We start from the raw sequence: 13,037 nt of genomic DNA on the forward strand, positions 1-13,037 counted from the left end.
AGCGTCCTGACGCTATCTGCTAAATGAACAAGCAAGTGCATATTGGCTGTCATGTATCGTTCACCATAAAGTCCACTCATCTGAGAACAGAAATTCCACAGCAGTTTCTCAGCATGATCTACTTGTGCAGGGGTTACTGACTCCATCAGAAGAATGAAGATTGCTTCACTGAGGAGCAGAAAGTGGTTGTAGTATAGGCCTCCAAGAATGCCCCGGAATACAACTGGTCCAAAGAACAACAAAATGGACCGATATTCAGAGGCTTTAAAGAACATTCTGTGAGAAGACACAGGGCGAGGGAATCTAACCATAAAAGGTGGTTGAATTTCTTTCATGCGTTTGTCTACTTCCCTGATTGACCTGACCATACTGAAAGCGCATCTGGAAAACTCTGTTGAAAACCACAAAAACATCAGCAGACGCACGACTCCCAGTAGTACAGAGTGCATGTAGTCTATGCCGGTACCCAAAACCAAATCATAGCTTTTTAGTCTGCTGAGACTGGTAGGGCCTTTCACCCCATGTACAATGCTTTTGGAATCATATGCCATCTTAGCATTATCTACAAACTCCTTGTGGGTACGAGGGGGGCCTTTTGGATCTGCCTCCTGAAAAGGAAAGGCATGGACATGACCTTTCTCTCCTGTCTTTACTGTTTGACCAGGCTGTTCACACTTGAGACACCCAAACTGTCCATTGAACTGAACAGAATTAAGCACCAATGCTTTTGCGGGCAAATCACATGTGCCAGCAATAGTAAAAACTTTGCATATGAAAGATTCAGGACCTCCTATAAACTGAACAGAAATTCCATCTCTTTCAATTTTGCTCAGAGTGTCACATAGTGGTTCAAGGAATGTCAACATTGATGGCTTTGAGTCCCCATACCAAAGACCTGCAAATATCATGTTTTCTCGTTTTGTGCGATGAACAAAGCTTAACTCATTTATCACACAGTAAAAAGGCCAAACAGAAAATTTAGAAGACTTGAAAATGGGTATGCCATCTGTGTTCCAAGTGAAAGAAATGTTTCTGGGATCACTGAGAGGCCCATTGCAAGTTGTTAATTTCTGATAGACTTCTCCATCATATATTTCCTCAATACTGTCATGACACTTTTTCTGTCTATTAAACCTGAACTTTAGTTTTTCTTCAAAACCTTCCTTAGCAAACAATGACTTCACTTGAGCCTCAATAGGAACCTCAATGAAATAGGAAGTTGAGCCCTCCATTAACACATTTGCGTCACAGGATTTACACTGGGTGTCTGTACTCTCAACAGACATGAAGCATGCACTACAATATTTGTGCAAAAGTAGAGAAGAGGAAGCAGAAATACCAAAGAATTTTTTAAATTTCTGTAAATTCTGAAGACAATCAGTCTGGGTATCAGAGGGGCAGTGCAGAGTGATTAGTGTGAGCAAGTCACTTAGAGCTTTTCCTGTTATTTTGTGTCTGTTTGCAAATGTCATTATGAGGAGAAGGCTCTCTGCAACAGAAATCGGTGCATTTCTGTAAAGTGGGTGATCTCCAGTGTTGGTAGAGTTTTGGAGTCCTGTTCCTTCCTCTACATTTGGTTCTACACTATCTTCAAATGATAGGTCATCATCAAAAGATAGGTCATCATCAAATGGCAGGTTATCATCAAATGGTAGATTATCATCTAAAGTCGCCTCCTCAAAAAAATCAGGTAGGGGATCAACAAATGTATCCATGGGATAAGACTGTTCACTGTCGGATTCTCCATTAAGACCAGTGTGTTGTGTCTCTCTTGTGTACTCATAATAAGGGTCTTCCGGATCAGCAGAGTCATCAGTCTCCAGAGTAGCAGCACAGGGTACTTGATGAGTACAGCAGTTATCTGGCCTCCAGTTTGTAGATTCTAGGAAAAAAAAAAAAAGGTATAATACTATGACAAATTTGTTGTCTTGTTGTCATCAGTCATTTATACAAAATGTTGAAAAGCAGTACTGATGAATTTGTGGGGATTTATCACTATTTAAAGCACTATGACAAGGCACTGCCACTTAGACTGCCACTGCATGAATAAACCATTTTATCTGTTTATCTACCTTTGAGACAGCTTAATATTATACACTGCATATGACATCATTGTAGCCCAGCAAACATGCCAGGCGTCTGTGCAAACTGGATGGATACAGGGCCTTCCTACACATGCTTGGGCTTTCTGTGAAAAGTGCTGCTGTCCAAGTGGCAGGTGGCTTCACATGCACTGGAGGAGGTATGTGTTCACCCTTGCCCTCACCAGCCAACTCAGTGTTTATACAGTCAACCAAGATAATCAGTGCTGACATCAGAACTAGTTTGAGGAAATAATTTACAGTATACTAATATTAATTTTCCCTGTCTGGAACCAAAATCCTTTGTGTGGAAAATTTATGACACATTTTAGTGGTCAGTGAAATTAGATGTTTTACATTTCTGAACAGTTGTTACCTGTGTTATCCACTCCTTGTGTGTCCAGCTGAAAATAGGGAGAAATAACATGACATTAACATGCTTAAAATATTTTCTTAGCAAACTGTCATTTCAAACAAACTCAATTCTTAAACTATAACAAAACTATTGAGCAATACTGTAAGAAGCAAGGAGCTGCTCAAAAGTAGCAAACAACACAAGAAAAAAAACCCTGAAAATTTCTCACCTTTCTTCTGTATCTTTTGCAAGTATTTTGCTGGCTCTTGAGTTTTCTCCTCCAGCGTGAGTCCTGCCTCTGTGTCATTTTCAAATTTATTAAAGTGTTTGCCTAAAATAAGGAACAGACATAAAATAAGCTCCAAAAGTACAAATGAACACTTGAAAACTGAACATGTTTCAAAAACACAATGCCTCTCTCCCTTTAAGTTACATTACCTTTCCTAATTACCCCTATTGCAACTACCCCATGGATCATAGTACAGTATAAAAGTTAATCATATATATATACATGCAGACAGGTGACAAAGGAGAAACCAACATTAAGGGCCCTATCTTGCGCCAGACTCCCTAAACCCGCTATTTGCGGATTTAGGATTTAGGAAGAGGTGTTCCCCCGTAAAAGTTGCTATCTTGTGCACCTCCCGCTATCCGCAAAACACCTGTGCTACCCGCTATATTATGCATAGGCGTGTTTTGGGCGTTACGCCAGTTAAACCAATCAGTGTGCCAGGTGCCACTGCCTTTATGGGCAGGATGCGCTATCCTAAATCCTAAATCCTAAACCCGCGATGGAGAGAGGGAGGTAGATTTTCTCAGGGGTTCTACTGAGGCTAAAGCAACTTGGCTTTATATATATATACATATTATATATTATATTATAGGCGAGTTAATTCGGGAGGTGGAGCCACATGTGTCCAAGTGGACGTGTCACAAGGTTGTACTGATTGAGTAAAATCCCCGGGTCACACCACACACACACACACAAGAGGCAGAGATGTGTCTATGTGTAAACTAATTTATTGACAAGGTAGATTGGGCAAATAAAATATTAAAAATAAAAATATAGCACAGCTGCTGGCTTATGATAAAACAATAAAACGTGCTGGCGTAAGTGTCCAATTAAAACAGTCTTTCCTCTAAACAGTCTAATATACTCAGTCCATTCCGGCGGCGTCCCGGTATCAGAGTCCGACCGTGTGCGTGATGAGGCTCCGTCGGGGCGCGCACTGAAGCCGCCTGGGCGAGCTCTCCTAACAGCCCAAACTTTAGGGATCCCTAAAGTGTGTGCGCAAGATAGCAACTTTAGGGATAGCGCATGAAACACACCCACGGACACACCTCCAGGCGCAAATGACGGAGTCGGCATAAGGATAGCGGGTAGCGGGTGGCGCAAGATACCGTTTAGAGATAGCGGAAGCTCCTAAATCCGCAATTTAGGTGGCACAAGATAGGGGGCCCTATCTTGTGGGGCCCTATCTCACTTCTTTCAACATATCTGTAGACCAGTGCCGATGGTTTTCGCACCACTGAACTCTCAAATGTGCATTTGTCTTTGTAATGAGTGTTTATGCACTGCTGCCCCACCATAATATCCCTCTCTATGTACAGATCTTTTGTGAGAACGGTGTTCATCCATCCTGTTCAAAAACTCAAAAAGCACACTTAAACAGTTCTCGTGGTTTGTGGGGCCCAAAACCTTGCTAAGACACTTAATGTTGTTTTTCCTTTAATTTGTTTCCCATCTGTATGTGTGTTTAATCTAATGCCCCTGTGATCTTGAGAAATACTACAGCATCAGAACACATCAAACTAAAATAAGGTTGTGTAATTAAGACTTGCCCCACTATAACACCAAACTCATACAGCTTGACTGGTGTTGGAGCTGGAGCTGCTGGGACAGTGAAACTCGAGATGACAGAAGGCACCTAAAAAAGTTAAATTTCATTTACATAGCTATTTGAATCCAGCTGATTTTACTACACTTTGCATCTTCTGGTACACATGATATGATATAAAGTTTTCTCCTGAAAGAACATCAAATCAAAGTTTTCCCCATTAAAAAGTTGATTAAGAGTCTGATGAAGCATCATTATAATCATAATAAATCACAAATCACAGGTGTAACATTTATGATAATTGCTGGTTTTCACACTAACATTGGAAAGTAGATAGATAGATAGATAGATAGATAGATAGATAGATAGATATAGAAATGTCAGTGCCTGATAACACATCTGATAATGTGATGAGTGAATAAAACATTTTGCTGAACCCTATTGTAAAAAGCACTGAAAAGAAGTTACTTAAATAACACCTTTAACATCATTTGTTAGCTGTTAATATTTTATTGCAATAACATTTTTTATTATTGGTAACATAACAGATAACATATTTTCAGTGATTCAAAGACCTCTTAGTAGAAGACATTTTTTCCTATTTCCGAGTACAACCGAATGCAGCAAGTACTCTACGCTACTATCACAAAAAGTGAATTAATTCATCTTTGGTCAAAAAATATTAGGCTAAATAGCTTTATTCACTTACTTACCGAATGCAGGAACAGCTTAAATTTGCGCACAAAGATCTGAATTGTGAACCCGCTGGATGATGTGGGCACAACAGCAGCGTTAGAAAATCTCATTGGACAACACCGCCATCCATCACACGCTGCGCTGTGGATTGGTTAATTTGTCAGGTGGGTTGACGGTTGTTGCTCGCTTTGGAACCGCGAAGGCAGCAAGGAGAAATGGATGAGAAGATCGCTGTAGGTCCTCGCAAAAAAAGGTAAGCAAAATCTTTGTTATGTTGGTTTGTTTGTTTGTTTGTAATTTGAGTCGATATTGTATCATTTAAAAGGTCGGTATTTATGTTGGTTCTGTTACTTTTTGAAGAATCTGGTCGGCATATGCGGCAGATGCTAACGTTAGCTAACCTAGGCCGCGCCCACTCTTGGCTACAAACTTCACCAATGTTAATGCTAGCTACTGCAGCAAGGTCAAATTATGGGAGAATCACCTTAATTTTCGTGAGTTGCTTGACATACATTTCTTTATTTGCACCTGTCGTCATCATCAACTGAAATTAATCATTTTTACAGTGTGTGACACTCATGTGTTTGCATAGAACACGGGTCACCAATCATGTGCCATGGAGGGCCGAGAGGCTGCAGGTTTTCATTCCAACCAAGACCTCCACCAGGTGACTTCACTGATCACCTCACCTTGTATCAGAAAGAAGGAGCTAATCAGTGAAATCACCTGGTGAACAATCATCAGGGCTACAGACTAACCAAAAGGCATGTCCCGGGGACACGCCTTCTTTTGGTTTTCCCCTTCCGGGGACAGAAAAAATGTTCTCTTAGTTATAAAATGACAATTGCGCATTGCGATTGCGGTGTTTTTCGATCGGTGTTTTTCACAGCATGGACTGATTGCAAATGAGTGTTGCTGTTAACTGTTACTAAACACTGGCTGCCCCATCTTTGACTGGGGGGAGGGACCCGCAGGGGTGATAGCATTCCGGTGCCGTGTTGGGAAAAAATCTGGGTTATTTAACAGACATTTCTCTGGATCCAATAGAAGCGCAGGTTTCGTTCTCAACCACACTAACAGTAGGCCTAGTAGCCAATCAGAAGTAGGGCGGGGGCGGGACTTGACAGTGAAGCGCTCCATGAGCTGTCGAAAGTGAGCTTCGTCAGCCTAGTAACGCACTGAAACCCACAGGATGGACCGCAGGTTCATGAGGCCCGGGGAAGACAGCAAAGATGGCTCTTAAACCGATTATGTCGGCGCTGACAGGATTCGGCATGCTTACTTTACATATCGATATCTCCTAGACCGTTTGTTATACAGAAACTTAAAAAAAATAAAATAAAATAAAAAAAAAAAAACGTCTGAAACCGGAGAAACGGCGCTTTGCGCCTACATACAGTGCCATTACGGTAACTCTGTAGCACTACTGACACTTCGACCGTCCAATCACAGAAGAGTCCCCGGTGTGTCACGTTTGTAATACGAGCTTCTCATACCATAACTCCTGAACCAATGGTGCGATCGAAAAAAATCAGACGGTTTCTGAAAGCAGAGAACCCGAGCTTTTCAGATGGTGTGCAAAAGCTAGTGTAATTGCAGGGTTAAGAATAGGGTTAAAAATAGGGTTTGTATAGAGGAGAATGGAAGCAATGTGGCAGTAGATAGTTACACGATAGGTATTAGGGTTATTTTCAAATAATGTATGTTATATTATATATATGAAATTTGCCGCACACTCATATAATGTGTAATGTGATAATGTGTTCTCCCATCTTTGTTCCATACTGTACTGTTTGTCTTTCTATGAAATTACCTAAGAACCACTTAAAAAATACAAATAAAATGTGTTTTGGAATATTTCACATATTTCACATATTTATATATTTCACAGAATGGAACACCCAGCAGAAGAATTTAAAAAAGAGATGCCCAAGAGATTGCGCCACCCCCCCAAGAAGATGAAATTTTATGAAGCACATCCTGGCTCACCTAAAGATAATCAAGATGGTAACAGAAACATTGTTGTTTTACTGCACCGCATTGTTATTTTATGTGTGTTTTGTTTATTTATTTTGTTTTTCCAATTAATTCATTTTTATTTTTATTTTGGCTAATATGATAACCAAAATCTTACACAGTGCCTAGTCTCTTATTTCATATTGTGCAGCTCCAGCCACAAATGTTGATTTATAGACATTTTGGTAACAAATTTAGGTTAAGAGAAGTAACAATAATTCTCATCTGTGTGTGTGTGTGTGTGTGTGTGTGTGTGTGTGTGTGTGTGTGTGTGTGTGTGTGAGAGAGAGAGAGAGAGAAAGAGAGAGAAAATTGTGTCCAAGCAGCCCTGTTGACCAAATTATCTTATAAAATCTACTACCTTAAGGGCTGGGTGATATGTTCAAATATTCTTTATTTTGCCACGATTGGTGATTTTTGGCATGTAATTGTTTTAAATTTATTCACATGTTATTGAACATTTCTATAGGCCTATTTCTTTTTATATTGTGTAAAAAAATATATTGCAATAATTAGTCATTTTTTTTTTTTTTTTGGCTTGTTTTTGTTTTTAATTTTTTATTTCCCAGCCCTAAATACGTACTAAATAATACTAAATCACCCTGTCTTCATTTTCAGGTATTTTTGTATATTTGACTTTTGAAGATGGATTCACAGCAAAAATATTTAAGATCTGTGATTTACTTCACAAGGATGATAAACCCATCACTTCCTTCAGAGATCTGAAGCCAGGAGAAGAAGTACTGGCAAGATGGTCTGACAGCAAGTTCTACAATGCCACAGTGGACTATATTGGAACAGCTGACAAGACATTGGATGCTAAGAAGGACACAAAGAAGGACAAAAAAAAGAGAGATGCAGCAGCTGAGAGATTCTACAACCTCCTATCAGTGCCCCATGCAGCTCAGTCCACTTCTGCACAGCAATACCCTGCCCAGCCACAGTACCAGCCTCCATCTGCCCAGTCAGCTCCACCTACCCAGCCACAGTACCAGCCTCCATCTGCCCAGTCAGCTCCACCTACCCAGCCACAGTACCAGCCTCCATCTGCCCAGTCAGCTCCACCTACCCAGCCACAGTACCAGCCTCCATCTGCCCAGTCAGCTCCACCTACCCAGCCACAGTACCAGCCTCCATCTGCCCAGTCAGCTCCACCTACCCAGCCACAGTACCAGCCTCCATCTGCCCAGTCATCTCCACCTACCCAGCCACAGTACCAGCCTCTACCCGCCCAGTCATCTCCACCTACCCAGCCACAGTACCAGCCTCTACCCGCCCAATCATCTCCACCTACCCAGCCACAGTACCAGCCTCTACCCGCCCAGTCATCTCCACCTACCCAGCCACAGTACCAGCCTCTACCCGCCCAATCATCTCCACCTACCCAGCCACAGTACCAGCCTCTACCCGCCCAGTCATCTCCACCTACCCAGCCACAGTACCAGCCTCCACCTGCCCAGTCAGCTCCACCTACCCAGCCACAGTACCAGCCTCCACCTGCCCAGTCAGCTCCACCTACCCAGCCACAGTACCAGCCTCCACCTGCCCAGTCAGCTCCACCTACCCAGCCACAGTACCAGCCTCCACCTGCCCAGTCAGCTCCACCTACCCAGCCACAGTACCAGCCTCTACCTGCCAATCCTCTCCATCAGTCACCCCCCATCCCACCTCTAGTCACAGTTTGTTCCAGCTATTCTCAGTATCCACAGTTTCAGAACCAGCCCCTGTTCACACTTAAGCATCATCAGCCTCACGCTGCACAGCTTGTGCCTTCAGACCAGTTGCAGTGGCAGCCTGTTTTGATGGATTTGGACCAGCAACAGAACCCAAAACCTCCAAATAACCCAACAGCCAAAGAAAGCTTTCTGAAAATGTTCCATACTCCCATGACCCTTGAAAGACCCTCTGAGCTTCATCCAAAGGCTGGTGAGGCTGAATATGAGAGTTCTACACCAAACTCATCAAGTGGAGACAAAACATGGGAGCCATGTGCGGCATGCAAGATACATGTGGAAAAATTAATGGAGGACAAGGGGAAACTGGAGGCTGTGCTGTGTAGTATCAGTAAGTACACTTTGTCTCTGTTGTGGATTCATCTTGATTAAGGATTTCATTGTCTGCTTAATGCAATTGCTTGTTTTTTTTTTTGGTTTTTTTTTTTTTTTTCTTTTCTCCATATAATTCACCTGAGGGTCCCACAGTGCTACTCATAACACACAAGCAGACACTGAAATGGATAATGTGCAAATAATATGGACAGCAATCAAGTCTGTTTAATTGTGGAACATTAAATTGTAATTATGCTTAATACTAATATTTGTAAAGATTGACTAAATTTTGTTACATGAATTAATTTTAAACAACTGGGAGAAATTGGCTGCGTTAGTTAAACGTTAAAAGCCATGAACAAATAAATACTTTGTAAAGATATCTTTTGCCCATATGAAATGTCTGGATTTTTTAAAAACTTGTTCCTTCCTTTTCTTGACTTCTTTAAAGTAAAGTAATCATTTGTTTTCTAAATTGCAGGCGGTGAACAACTGGAGGCAGTCAGAAACTTTCTAGACAAAGTGGACCAACTACGGCCCCAGGCTGGTGCTGCAGCTTCAGAAAACAGATCTGGGAAGCAAGAGCTGTTTCCAGGAAGTGGCCTCTTCCTGTCCTCAACCCGGCTGGCTGCAATCCATGCAGAGGCAAAGAAGGATTGTCTCCGCTTGTTCCATCTTCTTTTTGATGAAATGTTTACCGCAGAAGAGTGCCAAAATGCAGTGGCATTTGGAAAACATGGGAAGGTGCCAGAAGGGAAATCAGTACTGGACAAGTTAAAAGTCAGTGGAATACTAAGTAAGTACTTTGCTTACTGATGGACTGATGGAGCTACCTAACGCAGACATGTTAGCTTACCGTTTTAGGTGATATGCCATGTTGGTTGTTGAGCTGTGATACGCAAACTGTTGTTTGCCAAGTTTGCATTCAACTTTTTTTCCATCTGTTTTGGTAAAATGCTGCCACACTGACGATGTCTTTGACATGGTAGAGGACTAAATGTTCATTAAACGTTCTTAATTAAGCAAATAGTCGGAAAACCAGACCTAATTTTTTCTTCAATTCAGAACATACTGGCCTACCTGTCTGTCTCCGCCAGTGGGTTGGGCTAATCCAAAATTGTGAAAACAAGGGGGGTGTTCTGAAGACAGACTATTACCTGTGAAACAGGGTGTTCTGAAAACACCCCCATTAGCAATTAGTGTTTTACTCCTGATAAAATTAACACGGCAAATAATCGACCAATCAGATTTTGGTCGACCAAGAATGTATCGACCAGTTGACTAACAGACTACAGCCCTAAAAACGATTTTCTCAGATTCTCAGTTTCCACAAGCAATTTTCCGGTATATGGATGGGGGAGGGGAACTGCTTTGTGTTTTTAAAGAGTTTGTGCTCCCAGCATTATCTAGTGGTCAGAAATCACGTAGTGCAGCCTTAAGTTACAAGAGACGTTTAAAACAGTCCAGAATCAGAATCAGAAATACTCTATTGACCCCCTAGGAGAAATTGGGTTAGTTGCAGTTGCTCAAATTCAACACCAGTTGCTGAAGTCCAGCACCAAGATAAAACATTAAAACAAGCTAAGTGCAAAGACTAGACATTGACACTGTATGTAAGGGGAATTCATATCTAATTTGTGCTTTCTTTTATTCTTGCAGCTTACATCATGCGCTGTGGCACCCTGGATGGATGGACAGCAGTGGAGATGGCCAAACTCAAAAAAGCCTTAATCAACAAATGCCGCATGAGGGCTTTAAAGACTTTGTAGGAGAAAGAGGAAGATGGGAGGAAGAGGAGGTGAACCTTTTCACCAAAAAGGCGAGATTTTGCCTTTTTTTTTTTTTTTTTTTCTAGCATAATGCTTTTGTCTTCTGTGATTTTGTTTTAGGAGTGTATAATTTTTAGGAAAACTTCATAGTTCAGTTTTGTGAACGCAAAAGAAAAAAACCCCAACAACAATAAAGGGCTTATTTGTTTCAGCATTTGAAAGTGTCCTTGATTTTTGTTTTTTCGTTTTTTGTTATTACTGTGTGTGTGTGTGTGTGTGTGTGTGTGTGTGTGTGTGTGTGTGTGTATATATACATATGTGTATACACACATACATACAGACACATAAAATCTCCATACTAGCTTATGTATTGCTCAGTATTGCCTACTAGCTTTAGTGTTGCCTGTCACCCTTAAGTCTCAAATATGACTCCTGTTGCTCCCTGTCCTGTCTCACCTATTTCTCCTAGTGAATTTTAGGAGAAACATGTAAGACAAAAATAGAGTCTAAAATGAAACCAAAATGAGTTTAGCAAGGTGTCTCCTTTAAGTCTCAAATATGACTCCTGTTGCTCCCTGTCCTGTCTCACCTATTTCTCCTAGTGAATTTTAGGAGAAACATATAAGACAAAAATAGAGTCTAAAATGAAACCAAAATGAGTTTAGCAAGGTGTCTCCTTTAAGTCTCAAATATGACTCCTGTTGCTCCCTGTCCTGTCTCACCTATTTCTCCTAGTGAATTTTAGGAGAAACATATAAGACAAAAATAGAGTCTAAAATGAAACCAAAATGAGTTTAGCAAGGTGTCTCCTTTAAGTCTCAAATATGACTCCTGTTGCTCCCTGTCCTGTCTCACCTATTTCTCCTAGTGAATTTTAGGAGAAACATATAAGACAAAAATAGAGTCTAAAATGAAACCAAAATGAGTTTAGCAAGGTGTCTCCTTTAAGTCTCAAATATGACTCCTGTTGCTCCCTGTCCTGTCTCACCTATTTCTCCTAGTGAATTTTAGGAGAAACATATAAGACAAAAATAGAGTCTAAAATGAAACCAAAATGAGTTTAGCAAGGTGTCTCCTTTAAGTCTCAAATATGACTCCTGTTGCTCCCTGTCCTGTCTCACCTATTTCTCCTAGTGAATTTTAGGAGAAACATATAAGACAAAATAGAATCTAAAATGAAACCAAAATGAGGCTGAAATAAGAATCTCAGTTTTGTCTCCGGAGCTGTAGAAAAGCAAGCTTTGAGCAGTAAAATTTTCCTCTGGGAAAGCATGGGTACTTGGTGAAGCCGGACTGTTGCCCCAACAAAAAATTTACCATCTTCATAAATTGGCAAAAGTAAAATCTTCAGAATTTGTTTATTGCAAGAAATATGAAAGAATTTTGTATCATAGGACGTGAAAATGCCCATAAATGTAAGCAAAAATGTTAAAAAGCCAATATGTGGCATAGTTCAGAAAGTTGACCTGATTGAGCAAAACCAATGTGATTTTTGGATTCAGCACATCAAAATTATCCTAAATCAGCTCAAAAAACTTAAACAATAAATTTGTTGTTGACCAGTGTAATCAATCACAACCTCTATGTGTATGTACATCTCATACAGGTTTTTGTTTGTGTTGTCATTTCAGCTCCAGTTCAGTCGGGCTCTTAAACCCCACCACCAGTGTGAAGGTTCCAGAGGGTCACATGGGGTGGAAATCCTAAGTGCCATCCTCATCCTCGCCCCCTGTTTGAATGGTATCCCCATCTGCAGAGGCCTTCACCCCACAATCTCTTGATGTCAATAAATGTTTTATTTCATTCTGCAAACTCACATTTCCTGCATTCATAAAAGTTTCTTCTGTTTGGACTCAGATTGTATGTTAGGATTCATCTGGCAGGGAGAATAATTTGCTCATACCTCCCATAAATATTAACAAGGCAGCTCATATGAGCTGTACAACACAGAAGCAATTCCTTTTTACCAAGTTAGCAGTTAATCAATCAGCCCGGCACAAAGTGCACTGCCAAACAGCTTGAAATCAGAAAATTAGTTTTTTTCCCCTATAAACTCTCAGTTTTGATTTTTGCATTTTCCTTAAAGATTAGGCTAACTGACCCTGAAGTGTTTGAAGAGTTACAATATAGTTAATGTTTTCATACATAGGGCCCTATCTTGTGCCACCCGCTATCCGCTGCCACTACCCGCTACCCGCAAATTGCGGATTTAGGAGCTTCCGCTATCCCTAAAC

At 40.9% G+C, this 13,037-nt stretch overlaps 1 protein-coding gene across 1 annotated transcript in view; it reads left to right on the plus strand.

The window, feature by feature from the left end:
* The window catches only part of LOC115357803 (interferon-induced protein 44-like), a 46,006-nt gene extending 33,488 nt beyond the window's left edge, over positions 1–12,518 (plus strand). The window contains exon 9 of the mRNA XM_030049504.1: positions 12,435–12,518. Within this exon, the coding sequence (XP_029905364.1) occupies positions 12,435–12,510 (76 nt within the window). The 3' untranslated portion in view covers positions 12,511–12,518. The remainder of the gene's footprint in view (positions 1–12,434) is intronic.
* The last annotated feature ends 519 nt before the right edge of the window (positions 12,519–13,037 follow it).

Source organism: Myripristis murdjan, chromosome 4 (genome assembly GCF_902150065.1).
Source record: "Myripristis murdjan chromosome 4, fMyrMur1.1, whole genome shotgun sequence".
Classification (NCBI taxonomy): domain Eukaryota; kingdom Metazoa; phylum Chordata; class Actinopteri; order Holocentriformes; family Holocentridae; genus Myripristis; species Myripristis murdjan.